This window comes from Corvus brachyrhynchos, unplaced genomic scaffold (assembly GCF_000691975.1).
Source record: "Corvus brachyrhynchos isolate BGI_N302 unplaced genomic scaffold, ASM69197v1 scaffold3, whole genome shotgun sequence".
Classification (NCBI taxonomy): Eukaryota; Metazoa; Chordata; class Aves; order Passeriformes; family Corvidae; genus Corvus; species Corvus brachyrhynchos.
Window position 1 is genome coordinate 9,623,732 of NW_008237619.1, and position 15,793 is coordinate 9,639,524.

At 44.5% G+C, this 15,793-nt stretch overlaps 1 protein-coding gene across 1 annotated transcript in view; it reads right to left on the minus strand.

Annotated features, from left to right (window-relative positions):
- Positions 1–15,787, minus strand: part of GAP43 (growth associated protein 43) — a 58,020-nt gene extending 42,233 nt beyond the window's left edge. The window contains exon 1 of the mRNA XM_008631760.2: positions 15,690–15,787. Within this exon, the coding sequence (XP_008629982.1) occupies positions 15,690–15,719 (30 nt within the window). The 5' untranslated portion in view covers positions 15,720–15,787. The remainder of the gene's footprint in view (positions 1–15,689) is intronic.
- Between the last annotated feature and the right edge of the window lie 6 nt (positions 15,788–15,793).

Consider the following 15,793-nt stretch of genomic DNA (forward strand, 5'->3'; position numbering starts at 1 on the left):
AAAAGCCCCCTGAAGATTTAATCATTTAATATGTACAAAAAAGCTACTGAACAGAGAATTACTTTGTTCAAAGGATCAGCTATACCCTTGCCTAGTTGTTGTCAGCTCCAGAGCTACCCTGGAATATCAGAGCTGGAATAGCAGGGCTGCTGCAGGGCAGAAGCACAGGGCGTTGATAAAAGTGGAGCAAAGGAATGGCAGAAATCCTGTTTAGCACTTTCCATGCTCTGTATAACTGAGCACTATTTCACTGCCACTGGCAGTAAAATGACCTCCTGCTTACATCACAGTACTTGAAGCTTGTGTTTTCTTTAAAAACTGTGCCTATTTCCAATTCTGATTAACTTCTCCAGGCATTTCTGTGCTGCTCAGCTTTCACAGATGGATTTCCAAACAGCAGAATTGCTTTGTATGGTACCCCTTAGAGGTACTCGGCATCCTCTGCTGTCTGCTGCACCTGACAGCAAGAAGAGCTTAGAGGCAAGTACCCAAGACAAGTTGAAAAATTCCAGGTTGGGGATATCAGCATCGATGATACCATACTGTGTGAAGCTGAGAGAAAATGAATCGTACGTGAAAGATGGAACTGGATGGATTTAGCAAAGCAGAGCAACAAGAAGCACATTTTGCCCTCTGCAGGGACAGGTCAAAACCACAGAAGAGAAGCAAAGGCCCCCCTGCCAATGGGGCCCTTACTGCACTTTGTGAGATGGGAAGGCTGACCTTAGTTTAGTAAAGCCCCTTCATGAAGTTCCAGAGCAGGTGGAAGTTGTAATACAAGGTACAGTATTATCTGCTGTGGTCAGTTCTTCTCCTTCTAGAGGGATAAGAAGCCAGTGAAGCCCCATGGTCACAGATATTTCCACTAAAATTATCTCCTGACCTAGTCCGGTGCGTTTTCTGCCACCCCCTCCATTCCTGTGCTGAGGCAGTGCATATTTCCACAAGGGTTGCTGCAAAGTTAGACCAAAATCCCATATGCTTTGGGAGTAGCAGGGACCATAAAATCCCCACCATCTCACAAAAGCTAACAGAAGATCTACATTTCCACTGCCTTCCTGGAAAACATGCATCAGGTTAGGCCCAGAGAGACAACCACATTTTCATTTGGCAACAAGGTCGCTTTCTTCCCTACCCTGACAGCCTCTCCACTTCCATTGTGAAGTGGCAGAGGGACAGTGTCCTTCCTCCAGACCTGCCAACAAGAACGTCTCTTTTGGCCACCAACACTGCCTGCATGAAATCTCTCTTCTGATCACTCTGTCCTGACTATCAGCTTTGCACCAGTCCTGGCAGACAGAGATTTAACTCCAGAGGAGCAGGAGGACAGTCTCTTAAGCTACCACAGAGGAAATCTCAGCAGAAGGTCCTCAAATAAAAGACAAGGTGTCCTCATAAGGCATAGGCTTCAAACCATGACCAGGGATTAGATTTGGTGTGTTTACAGTGTAATGCCATGCTGGCACATTTCAGGACAACAGACATAGTCACTACTCTTCTTCCATGCTTACACAGAGCCCAAGAGTTTCTTTCCCCCCCCCCTCCCCCAACAAGATTAATGAATTTTTGTACTGGGACTTCTGTATTTCCATTTCAGTCTCTCCTAAGAAAAACTCTCCCTTGAGCATGTTAGGCTGCTTTGTGCACCTCTTGGAGAAGTAAATTTTCTTCTGGGGATAATTTATGGACATAGACACTTAGGAGGCAACACAACAGCTCAGCAACAGCCAGCACATGTAACCACGGCAGGAAAAATTCCCCACCTGTGCCTGACCAGAAAACTGTCTCCCATCTTATACACCAGAGATTTAAGAAAGGCAATGCAAATATTCATGGTGTCCACAATAGCAACAGCATATTCAGAGTACGGAGAAGGGTCTCATCGATAAAAGTGTATGACAGTGTACCACCAAGGTTCTTGCCTCTTCTTAGGCTCCCTGTTAAGTGCAGTTTGAAGGCTCTGATCTCTTTCTTAAGCCCATCCTCCTGTGGAGCTTATGATCCAGACCCTGTTGCAAGCACACCCTCCCCACCTGGAGATCCTCCAGGGCAGCAACCAAGAGCCTGAACTTCATGAGCACAGCACAAGCTCAGAATACAAGACCTAGGATAGCACAGACCTGCTTGCTTCCACTACTTCATGGTCAGTTCTTCCTTACGAGATCCTCCCACAGAGTCCCACAGGCAGATACATGTCCCGCAGACACAAATAAAAAACAACTGGCAAATAAAGCAAACAAATTATTTTCATTAATCAAACTACTTATTCCAGGTGAGGAGAAGGGAGGAAGGGAGGGACAAACCTATCTTTCTTCTGTCCTTTCTACATTAATTCCTTCCAAGGAATGTGAATGCTAGTTTAAAATCTGTTGGTTGTCTACAGAGAAAACAGACAGAATTACTGCAGCAGATTATTCCACTTTCTTCTGTGCCTCAGTTTCCTCACATACAAATGGAATAATAACAAGAGTGTTCCAGGATTGGTTTGTTAAGGATCTAAGCTGACATCCTCCAGCATCAATGAAAAGTGTAGTACTAGTTTCAGTGATAACACCTTTGGCCCATTTTTTCCCAATTATTTTGCAACCCATCATTCACAGGCACAAGTCAAAAGTAATGTGACTCATGTATTACATAAAAAGCCTGCCTTACAAGCATCTTTCTGGGCACACGTTAAAAGTGGAAGAGGAAAATGTAAAATGGAGATTACCTCTGAAACCCCACTTTGACTTCCTTGCACAGATGCCTTTCAATAGTCTTTATTGTATCTTTTTTTCCTTGAAAGTGTCCCTCCCACCTCAGCGACTACAAAGGACAGACGAGCTCACAGAGTGGGTAGCAATTCAGTATTTTCCTGTTATCCTAATTTCAAGCACACCAAAGTGCCTTATTTGCCACACACCACTCAAACCCATCACTGAATACTGATTTCCTCATGGTCTTTTTCTGTGGTGCTATTTTGCCAGAATATCTGATTGCTTCAGGATGGATAATGGTAGCCATGGAACCAACGGAGATAGGTAGGGTTGTTATCTCTATTTTGCACACACTAAAATCAAACAAAAAGCAGCTAAGGTCAAAATGGCCAGAGCAACGATGAATTTTGGGTCCCTAATTTGTGATGCCTTGGATTAGTATTTCCCCAGCTCTGTGTGTGTTGACAGCAAACCTCCGTACAATAACAGCTCTGCACTTCTGCAAGTCAGACCCCAGGTGTCTCAAACTGAGAACCCAGAAAATGAGAACACACCAATTAGTGGCCACCCATGGAAAACCTCATTTATGTGGTCTTTTCATATCACGGAGGAACTTGTGACAAAAGGCAGGAAAAAGCCTAATTCTTCAGGGCAGTATTCAATTGCCAAAATATGAGACCATTCTGCTGTTTTTGAACAGCCCCCTGCCCAATTCAATACATAACCTTCATCACTGGCAGTAAATGAAACAGGAGACCTATAGAAATCAGCTTCGTTTATGGCAAAACTCATTCAGTCCCGAAGTATATTCCATTCCATGCACTGAATGAGACAGGGATCCTTTGGAAAAAAAAGGCACTAGTGTTTGATCTTATAATTAAGAGCCACATTTTTATGTCTATTCATGAGAGAAGACAAATTAAAGATGGATAGGCAACCCTTTTAATTAATTTTCTGCATTCTAAGTGTTTGACTTTGAAAACTAAATGTATGCTTAATAAAGGTGTTTAATCTTCTTTTTAAAATGTAAACTAAAAAGGGAGAAAATAGGAAATGTCATCATTTGAAATCATAACATTCTCCTTTGTATTATAAAGGTGCAACTGTTACCTATTAAATGGTTGCAAAATTCTTTGCACTTTCAAAGCTTTATTCCTCTAATCTCAACAGACAAATAAATTAAAAAACCACAGTGCCTATTTGAAGAAGACCCCTACCAAGAAAATTCTTGTCCAAACAGGAAAAGCTCAATAAAGTTTAATGTAGATGAAAAGATTGTCTTTGACTATCGCAATTTATCTCATCTGCCAGAAGTTGGGTAATCCTGACTATAGGCAGGGTGTCTTGTTCCCCCTCTTGTGTTGTGAAAAGACTTAGGAATAAACAAAGGGTATCTTCCCGAGGGTTGTATGGATTTAGCATGAGATATTGGAAGATACCACAGATCAGCTTTAGTTCTTCTGTATTCCCATGCAGCACTAGCTCTTCTCCTGCAAGAGAATATATCCAGTGAAGGTGAATATTCTATCTCAGTATGTTTTATTCTGTATTCTCAGCAACCACTAGGACACATCATAATGGCAGCAGAGGGGATTAAGCACTGAAGGTGACTTCTAGTAGGAGTACAGCACTCTGGTTGGCAATTTCTGAGTGACTGCCATAGAAATGCTTTGAGACAATTCATGTCAGGCAGGTAGAAGAAGCCACCATTTGATAAATCCCTTGTAATAATTCTCTTGTGAAGATGATGAAAAGGGCACTTCAGTGTGGAGTTCCAGCAGATGTCTGGGTTCAGGAGATGGATGTTGGAGCTAAGTCTAGGAAGAAGGTGAGATGTCTTGCTGATGCCATAGTCTTAAGTCCACTAGAAAATATGGGTAGAACTGGGCACCTCAGTACCATAACACACCAAGTGAATGCCTTTTGAACCTGCCTATAACAAATGCTGAAGACAGAGTGACATCTAAACAGTCTGGGTTTAGACACCTTTCTCTGGTTATTGGGCAGGTACCTTCCGGTTTGGATTCCAAACCCAGAGTCTCTGCACTGAATGAAACAACTCTAGTTCCTCTCTGACAGCGTGCAGTAGATAGGTATTTGTTCACTATCTCAGTGGACACACTAGCTTCCCTAAATTTTTGAAGATGTTGATTCAACTCTCTACTGTACCTGAAAAGATCTCAAGCCTTACCTCCCTCCTACAAATGACTTTTTAGAGCAAGCTGCTCCCAGCTTTTCTTCCTTAAGCTCCTTGGCTTTTCTCATGGAAGAATTAAATAAGCATCAGGCCAGAGACAGAGAGCATACAGAAGTAAATATCACTTTATATCCTACTGCTTAAGCACACATCTGCAAGAGGACAGGCTGGGTCCAGTTTCTGATTTGGTGAATATTTTATAATAATCATATGAAATAGTGTTGGAAGAGCACAAGAGACCATTTAGTCCATCCTCTGGTCCAGAGGTACTTCTTACAGCCCTTCAGTGACTGGAGCTTCCACAGTTTACTCAATATATCCCAGTGCATCACATTCTTTTTGGACATCCCATTAAAGACCATTACTCCTAGTTTTATACATCAGGGGCAGCAAGAACAGATTACTCCTATTTTCTTGTACTTGCTAGACTAGCATCTGGACCACTTCTGGCCTTATTCCTCTTAGATCAAACAACCCTAATTATTTCAGTCTTTTCTCCTTTGACCTCAAGCAATTCTCACTATCCCAGTCTGCACATCCTCTCGCTGGACCATACCTCCTTAGAGTGCAGTATGAGACTAAGGCAGGACATTTCAGCTGAGTCCTAAATGTGCACATCAGAGCTGAAGGCTTCTGAGATGTGTCTGCAGCCTGTGCTCCTACTTGCACAGCCTGGTAGGATGCTGTTTCCCTTCCTGGCAACAGGACAACGTTCTAGACTAAGACTGAACTTGTGGTCCTCTAGAGACCCTGTCTTCCCTCCTGAAGGACAGCCTGTGGTCTCCCATGCACAACTGGCTGCAATTTAGGAATCATTCCCAGAGAGAGCACTTCACATTCACTCTGATGCTGTTCAAACCAGGTCGCTGGTTTGACAAGCTTTTCTTGAATTATAGCTGTTTCCCCCAGCCTATACCTGGTCTATGCCATCTGCAGATTTTATAAAACACTTCCTCTAGACAGCTATCCAGGTTAAAATTGTAATATAAAGTACAATGTATTTAATGAAAATATGAAGCACTAGCAGGCCACAGCAGAAGCTTGTGGCAACCTGCTCAATAGTCTTCCGTTGCAACAGGAAATCAGTGAGAATTGCTCATTGAGTAAAATTATCTACACCAGTTCTGCATCCCTGCTGTAATGCTTTCCTTTGGAACATGTTTCTTTGCTTCATTTATGATAAAAGACTGTGAGATAATGTCAAAATCCTTACAAATGACAAGGTATGACAACTACTTCCTCTGTATCCACAAGGCTTGTTACAGAAGAAAGCTAAATTAGTTTGACGTGATCTGTTCTTGACAGATCTGTGCTGGCTCCTAATAATCTCCTTTATTTGATTATTTCCACCTTTTTTTTTTTTTCCCCAGGAATGAAGTTAAACCAGGTAGTCTGCAATTTCTTATCTTCTGCTTGTTTTCAGCCTTCTGACACCTCATCCAGCCCTCATGAGTCTTCAAAGCATTCAAAGCTTATGGTTCAGAGATTATTTCCTTCACCTTTGTAAATAAGCCAGGATGACTTGAAAGAACGATCTTACATCAGTACATCCTGACTTGTCCTGCCCTTTTCCTAGATCCTGGTCTTCCTCCTTTGTGGCTCCTGGTAACTGTCTTAACCATCAGCTTGCAGCTGATCATGTTACTGAAGATATGCAAAATGGGCATAAAATACTTTGGCCTTATTGACAATGCTTGATGTAAAGCTTCAACCACAGCTCTTCCCTCCTCTCCATGAGCATCATAAACAGAGAGGGTCAGGATGATATTATTTCACTCTCCTGCTTGGCTCAATTAGTATTTTATTTGTCTGTGTATTGAGCTGATTAAGGGTTATAAAACTAAGGATCATCTAGGCATGCCAGTATGCAGCCTTTTAATGTGACGGGGATTTTACAGTTTTAAGTGTAATTATCTGAGGGCTTTAGGCACCTCCACAGTTAGAAAGGAAGGAAGCTCTAAAGTTCTACAGTCTATGACAGACACCTCTAAGAACGTAGTTCAGTTTAGAACAATCCCTTATTTCTCAGTTCAGAACAATGGTAAAATACTGTGATACATTTCAGACTCCTCTTGACAGTCACACCCTGATGAAAGAGTAATGAAATTCTACAAGATAAGGCATTGTCTCATAGTATCTCTTCCTGATTTGTGGAACCATACCACTGAAAGGAAGAAAACAATGAATATAAGTAAGAATTAACTGAGCTTTAAAAGAAGATTTGCTAAAAGTTCCTATGAGTCATTGGGGGTCATTTTTCACTAATTTGTCTTTTTTTTTTGTCTTCTACAGAATCTTGTGCACTAGCATCATAATGGAGGGTTCTTTTTGCTGCATATCCAGTTTTACCATATAAGAGCGAGCTTCAAGTACTGCTTCACATATTAACTCTGCTAACTACTCTCTGAAGTTATCCAACTTCTGTTTACTTCATGGAGATTTCAGCTGGCTTCAGTTCTTCAGTTATTTTGGGGGGAGATCTTTTTTTCCTTGCTCCATTTGTCCTTTCCTTAGGGTTTTATCTCTTCTAGCTGGTATTCTGAGTGGAATTTAGGATACAAGGGAAAGGCCATTTGCCAGTGATGTGCTTTAGGCAGGACTGGTTGCATCCCTATCATGACTTTGACTGCAATTTTAACAGTCAATATTAAACATCAATTTTCTGTTCTGGTTGTCAGTCCTCAAAATTCTATGCAGGCCTTGAAATTCTTCTGGGTTTTCCACTGGAAATGCAAACAGCAGGAAGGGTTAAAGCCACAGTTTTTCACCGTTGATCAGGCAAAGCCTCCATTCTGACAGAATCATCTCAGCCTGTGCATCCAAGTTGTTGCAAGATGCCAGTCTGACTTCTCCAACATAACAAGCCAAGAATTAAAATTTTAACACTAGGTAAGGTGAAAGGTGTCCCCAGTTCTAGGGAAGACAGTGAAGCATCCCTGCTGGAGGTAAACTTTGGTCCAGCTTCTAAAAGCCCCCTTGCCTCAGTTCCCCATCATTCCTGTACTGTGTCCCAGCTTCACCACTCTTCTCAGGCACAAAGGAGCAGGTGATGCCCTCCTTGCATTTGCTCAGCAGGTGATTTCACTCTCACATGAAACCAAATGGCTGCAATTTTACTGTCAGCAAATCAGCAACTGACACTTGTTTCTATATGTCTACCCTTCCAAACCTAGGTGACCTTTTGTTAAATTATTTATAAATCCACCACTGAATGCCTTACTCCTAAAGCTGTGGGCAGACAGAAGGTGGAATGATACAAGGAGAACAATGGTCAGATTAAAACCATTGTGGTTTACATCCTGATGATTTCAATCTGAATTAATATAAATGACTGGCCTCTTCTGCAAAAGAGTACAGCATAGTACCATGGTGCCCAACCTGCACACCCTGGAGTACTTAACATTGCAGATTTATAAGGTCATTGGATACTATTAATAAAATAAATGGATTAGACTCCACTCAATAGTCTGATGAACTGAATGCTAATTGATAATAGTCTTAACAATTATAAGGGTAATCAAAACTGAAAATTATTCTGTACATTACCAATTACTAGAAATGATCCAAATTAATAAAAAAACTGAAGCTCCTGAGAGCACAGTAGCACTTCTAGGTGATTATGAGAAGGGGTCCAGATCCAAACACACTCCCCTGCACCCCTGAATTTTAAGGGCATTCAAACCAAGTAAGTGATATTCTTTTGGAGCCTTTTAGCTTTACTAATTACCAGCTCTTACAGAAAGGTGTATCCTCCAGAGAGAATGCCTAAATATTGTGAGATGTCCCAGCTTTCTATAAATAGAGATATACTGTGATTACGGCTGGAATTAATTCAAGAAACTTCAGTTGCAAGATGAGTAATGAACGGGACTGACATTTATTGGTCATAATTTAAGAGACTGTAACTACATCCTGGCCTCCCTTTTGAGACATAAATGCCAACCAACCCTGGTTGGCAGGTTCAGGACATTCTGTCTTGGGCCAACAATACAGCTGGAGCACAGCCTGCCACCCAACAGTGGCATTAGAAGCCAAGGGACAAGCCTGGAAGGAGCATGAACCATCAGGAAAGCAGGAAAGCTGACATTAGTTTGTACTGCATTGCTTTTGTTGCATAGCCTTCCCAGCTGCCAGTGGGGCTGGGCAACCTTCTACCTATGCCAATGGCAAGGTGAGAGGTGAAGATGCACCACTTTGCTGTCTCTGTCTAGGGATGCTCATTTGTAGCAGCTGCAACTCCTGCCCAAGTGGAGAACTGGAGCAGATACAAAAGCAACTGGAGCACAAAGAAGGAACCCAGTTTTCCTTCGGATACCAGTGCCAGGAAGGGTGAAGGGAGCCAGACCCTGGCAGTAGTGGCTGATGCTGCCAGCAGGAGTCCCCAAGAAACACAGCATAACAGAGGGCTGGGACCCAGCTAGGGGAGAGAAGGAGTGGCAGGAGGACTGCATGGTCAAGGGAGCAGGGGGAAGTCAAGGAGCAGAACAGATGGGGAGAAGGGACAGCATGAGTAACAGGTGGAGACAGCAGGATCAGTGTAACTCCAAGAGCACAAATTCCTTTTGCTGTATTAAAAACAAATCACTATTTTCATTACACTATTCCTTCACCCCACACACATCTTGTAGGCTGGATCACTGTGCTGGTCAGGGAGGAGCTACCACTCTGGTGAATAGTGGGGAGAAAACTAAGTTGTAGCCCTACTCTCAGGCTCTGATCCATTATAATAAAGCCTGCGTCTGGGAAAAAAATCAATGGTTTGTGTTAAAGGAACTCAAGGGGCTAATAAACATCCTAGCACTGCAGGAGTGACTGAGGATGGATAAAGCAGAGCTTTGCCTGTCTAAAGCATCTCTCACTTGAGGGCTTCTGATTCCCTTTTTTTTTTCCCCACACTAATTGTTTAGTTTCCAAATTAAAGAAGCATCTTGCAGAGATGGCCATAACAGTCAGAGAATGTACGCTTAGATCAAGTCAGAAAGCAGGTTAATAGCCCTGCCAGAAAGAGAAACCAGCTCTCCTTAAACCAATTCCTATATACTGTCCTGTGGTGCTCACAACCATGAAAAGCCATCGAGTTTTACACACACACTCAGCAGGTGATAGAGAGAGCCCTAAGGAAATATAAACACCTTCTCCACATGAGGCCATCAGAGCTCTGAGGTTACATGTCCCCTCCTGGTGTGCTCAGGAGGATCTTGGAATTATAGATTAAATGAACATGGATGGATTCCAGACTTTGATTTTGGACTTCAGATGTTGAAAGGTGTTTCATCTGGATACCTGCTCTGGTACTTCCACAGCAAGATATTCTACCAGCAAGCATTTGTACCTTCCACCACACCTTTCTGGATCACCAACCTCCTCTTATCAACCCGACATTCCTCTGTGTAGAGCTACAGGGTTATGATTGTTTCTTTACAACACTGATTACTGGGATTTCAAAACTTAGATGCAGACAGGGAAGGACTGCTGCCAAATCTACCTATGGGACTTGTCAGATTCACAGCAAACAGGGGAAGCACACAGTGACTTCCAAAGGGCATCAAAAAAGAAACCTGCCATCAAAAGGTTTCTCATCCTCAGGTGTCTTTAGCCTGGCACTGTCATCAGACTTGTTGTTCATTCTGAAATCCAAATAAAGCCCTCCCAGTGTAGGGAGGAAGCCCAAAACAACAAAGTAATCACAAGTCATTTATGTTCAGGAAAAGGACAATGGGAGAGTTGTACAGAAGGAAGGAGGCATGGGCCAGCAGTGCATGCACTGAGCAAATGGCAGTCAGCAATGCACCACCAGCCTTCCACAGCCATGCAGAGGCCTCCGTTTATAGAGCATGGTGCTAATAACACCAAGGTTGTGGGTTCAATCCTACAGGGACTATTCACTTAAAAGTTGGACTCAGTGGTCTTTGTGGGTCCCTTCCAACTCAGAATATTCTGTGATTCTGGTGCTTTTGTTTCAAATTATCTCAGCCAAAAGCAGAGGCAACCTTCAGGCTATAGCTGCTGTTTTACCGGTTAATGCACCGATCCCTCAGCAGATACGTGTCTGCTTGCTAGAGATCAGGCAGAACCCACTTCTGCAACATGTCCTCTGCTGTGGACAGCACATGGAGCACACGAGTCACTATGAGGAGCACACGCCTCACAGCACAAGCCCAGCAAATCCAAGCAGGAATACACACCCTTTGTTTGCATCATGCAAGACTATCAGCCTGCCTTCATCTTGCATGGGGCAATGGGCCTGGTTCACCTGCCCAAGGAGGCATTGCAACTTAGGGGCAATGGGCCTGGTTCACCTGGTTCACCTGCCCAAGGAGGCATTGCAACTTGGCAGCTGCCAGCAGTGAGAAATTCCTGCTCTCTGGGAAATGAGGAGAGGGAAGTATAATGTCTGTGCAGGACAGGTACTAGATCCTGGGATGGCATCACAGAACCCGAATCAGACAATATTCTGAATTGAAAGGGATCCACAAGGATCATCAAGTCCAGCTCTTAAGTGAATGGACCACACAGGGATTGATCCCACAACCTTGGTGGTAACAGCACCATGCTCTAACCAACTGAGCTAATCTCAGGGTCCAGGACAGCTGGCCTGAAATTAGAGTGAATTTGAGGTGAAAACTCTTTGCACTTTCTCCTTGTAGTCAGTCAAAGCCACGTGACAAAAGGAGGAGTCCCTCTCATCCTCATCCCCAAGTGATGCCCACCCTCTCAGCATGGCATGGGCAGAGTCTGTGAGCTACAGCTCACTTCCTTACCCTGAGGCAGGAACAGCTCTGAGATCATCCAGGCAGCCCCAGCACTGGGCCAGGACAAGTCCTCAGATAATACATGTTGGTTCCTTGGGCTGCACACGTGTCCCCAGGCTGGCATGGTCACACAGAAGATTCACTGCAGCCCTCTAGACAGGGATGCTTCTGTATACCAGCAGGTACTGCCTGACTGGTTCTTGCTGGGACTTCGATTCAGGAGCAAGCGGCTACAGACAATTCGGATCCACAGACTGGTTTCTTTCCCACTAAGCACTACGGCTGTCCTTCTCCCACTGGAATCTCTGCCTGCAATTAGTTCCCTAGGAGGGGGGGCTTGTCTGTGCCATTAAGAACATTACATGATCTAGGAGAAATCAATGTCTCTAATAGTTAGCAAAGGCAGTGGAGGACAGGGTGATGGGAGGGATGTTTCTCTGGAGATACCCTGCTCAGTAGAAATCTCAGGGGTATTGCCCCAGGAAGAGAAATAGTAAGGACCTGGAGTAATTAAACTTCCATGGCACAATTGTTTACTGGAAGAAGCAGAGAAGCTGCTCAGTGTCTCTCAGAAAGGCAGAGGCAGTGGCTAGACTCTCCCTTGGTGCACACGAAGTGCCTCTGCCCTGAAGTCAGTAGTCTGTGGTGATTTACACCATGCTGGCAAGTGGTGGGAGGAGAGGTGTGGCTCCTTTAAAATACCCCTTTTCCTCTGTCCACGGCAGTGTTTAAAGGTAAGACCACGCCTTGCAAGTTTTGAAGCATCTGAATTGTGCAGTATAATTAAGTTATTCTAAATGAAGCCTGAGACATTTTAATATCCTGAGGCAAGAAAACCTTAACTCTGCATGCATCTTCCTCTCTCTCTTTTTCTCCATTTCCTCCTTCTTGTACACCTCTGCAGTTCCTGGAATGACAAGCCACTTCGCCGGCTGGCTGTAATTGCTAGAACTGTTCCCTAATGCTTTTGCCTTTTCCAATTGCATTAAACTGCATCTTTAGAGGTACAGCCCTGTTTATTCATGCTGTTCGTGTGGAAGGGGGAAGAAATGCAGACTGCCTCTTCTCCCCTCTCCCTCCTTTGATTTGCTGGGTGTGGCAGGTTTAAACCTTTGCAGCCGCTGGCTCTCTGGCGCTGGGGTGAGGAGGAGAAGACAGAATGGGAGGGAAGCCATCGTCTATGGCTGGTGATGAATGAGACTCATCTCACCCACAAGTGGGAAACCTGCTTGCGGGTTATTGTTTAATCACTCATGCAATCCAATACCGAGCACATACCCCCATAACGTCCATCTGTTCTAGAATGCAGTGCATGCAACACTTGCATTTCTAGCCACCTATCTCACTGCCCAGCCCTGCGTGTTACTGACTGCATCTCTCAGTGGCAGTAAGGGTTGAGTTCAGTTTTTCAGATATAGCTCGACCCAGCCTTTCAGTTATACTACCTTTCAGCTGAATATTTTGTGGGCTCAGATTCAGAGCTGCAGTCAGCTGTAGGCAGAAATGACAACACTTAGCTATCTACATCTCTCATGGGCGGGCACAGTCAGTCAGTCAAATACTTCACTCTTCACACTGGCATCGCACCCACAAGAAAGAATAATCTGCAAGGTATGAGTGTGTGAACATATTTGTGTCTGAGGGGTGGGAGGACAGACACACACAGGCACACCTAGACACAAATGTGAAGAGATTTCTTCCACGCCCAAGCCTGTAATTTCAACGTTTTGCTCTTTAGCTGCCAGAAAGGTGGGACACCAGGGACTTCCCCTGAAAAATAATTTGAGGAGAGCGGTTTTTATTTTGGGAAGAAAACTCCTGCCAGTGCTGAAAAACCCATTCCGTCTTTTTCTCTCTGTGAAGAGTCTGGGTGGGGACAGAGGAAGAGCACAAGCTGAAAACTGAGGTCTTTTTCTTCTCCCAATCAGAGCTTTCTCTGGTGTATCATCAGCTTTCCCGAGCAAGCTGCTGTGTTGCCAGTTTGGCAATTGCGGTGTGTATTCAGGTACAGGGGCAGCAGCTGGGCTCCGAGCCCAGCAATACCCACGAATACGCTCGGGCAGACACAATCGGGTTGTGTGGCTGCGTGAGGCTCAGGAAAGCATGTGCAGCGAGCGCACGGTGTGCCCGTGCGTATCCGTGTAGTACGGACGCGAGGGCGCGCAGAGCGGGGCTGCGAGCTGCTCGTGCACGCGCAAAGGGGTGTGTACCATGCGGTGGATTCGTGTGGGAGCGGGGACAGAGGGCTCTGTGCGAGCAAGGTACCCGCATGCCACGCATCGCTAAACACCACAGAATACACAACGACAGGAGTAAACCCAGACGGATGTAAAGAGCAGGTACATCAGAGTGTCATTCAGGAGCTTTAATGCCCAACCCGCGACGGTATGGGCAGAATGATCCCTCTTCCCCAGTAGCTCTCTTCGGACTCCAAAGAACCCCAGAGCGCCTACTTTATTTTAAAATTTGCAGTGCACCTCCACCCACTGCTCTGTCACTTTGCCTCCGTCTGCCTTTCTTCTCCTCCTCTGCTCTTTTCATCCCGTATTTGCCACCAGAACGTGCTCTGCTGTCTGACTGCAATGTGTTCCCCCCTCCCCAGCCTTCACCCCCTCCTTCCAGATTTTAGTGAGCATATCATTAATTGCACAGCATTTGAAAAACCTGCATGAGGAAAAACACAGGATGACGCAGGGTCTCTTTCTATCCCAATCACTTGCCCCTCCCCATTATTCTACAAATTTCTCCTTCGTTTGCTAACACACACATCCCCATTCAGAAACACACTTTAACCTGAATCTTCTTTCAACACTGTGCTGTAGTTACTCACATCAGCATGTGAACAGAATACTGCAGTGCTACGTTGTAAAAGACACAGAAATGTATGCATATATAAAGAAAGTAACCAGAATGGTGCTGTGCCTAAAGACTGAGTTTTGTGCTCAGAACAAGGACCAGAGCTCCTACAAATCCGTAATTCTTGGAAGTTTCTATAATGTCTTACAAAGATATCTAGGGTCAGTTCCTGCCTCAAAGTTCCAACTGCATAAATCCAGCATCCTCCCGAGGAAGTCCAAGAGATTCAGCCAAAACAGGCTTTCTTAATCAGGAGCAGGTTTGGGCTTTCACACAAAATAAAAGGGGGAAGGGTGAGGGGGAAATGATCTAAGTAGCTTTTTTTTCCTAATTTCATTATCATTTTGGACACAAAAATTCTGACACTGAACACTAGCCACCACCCAAACCTTCTCATCATCCCAATTCCCTTATAGCAAAAGCCGGGCGGTACCAGGAAAGAAAATGAACGGGTTTCCAACAGGTTCACACCGTGAGCTTCTCTTATCCCACCCGAGTTCGGAGCTAACAGAGGCGTGGTCCTCTGTCTCTTTACCAGCTGGTGCACAGTTGTCTAACTGGTTGTACTATGAAGGGTATTGCAAAGAGGGTGACTCTCCCCCTCCTTAGGCTAATGCTTTTGTTATTAATTAATTGGATTTTTCACTATAGAATAGGTTAAAAAAAAAAAATTCCTTCAGGTTAATTCTTGCTCAGGTTGTTGTAACACAAAAAAATGAATACACCTGTCCTCCGAGCCACCTCACAGCACAGGCACATAAAGCATCTCCCATTCATCAGAAACGGGAGCAATTGAGAGCGTTCTGCCCAGGGATCAAGGCTCACTGGGCATCCGTTCTTTTTTGGCATAAGATGAAGAATTGCTTCCTTTATCTCCAAGGTAAAGAAGAAGAATAGAGGGGGGATTCTGGTAGCTCCCCCAAATGTACATGTAGGCCACCCCCCTTCCCCACATCACCAGCCCCGTAAAGGCAAAACAGTCACGTTGCAGGGTGTGAAAAGAACCTTCAGTCGCAAGATGCTAAAGAATTGCAAAAGAGACGTCTGCTGAAAGCAGCTGAAATTTCCTCCCCTTACCCCAGCCCCTACCCCAGCCCCTCACACACTCAGGCAGACACGCACCCCACGGACACCCAGCAGCCTGGGAGATTTCTTAACAGAAAGAAATATAAAAATCTTAAGCTCTACCTGTTTTGTTCTTCTCATACAGCACAGCATGATCGTATTGTCCCCTTCCTTCCTTCTTCTTCCTTCCTTCTCCTCTCTCCTTTTCCTCTTCTCTCTCTTATCTC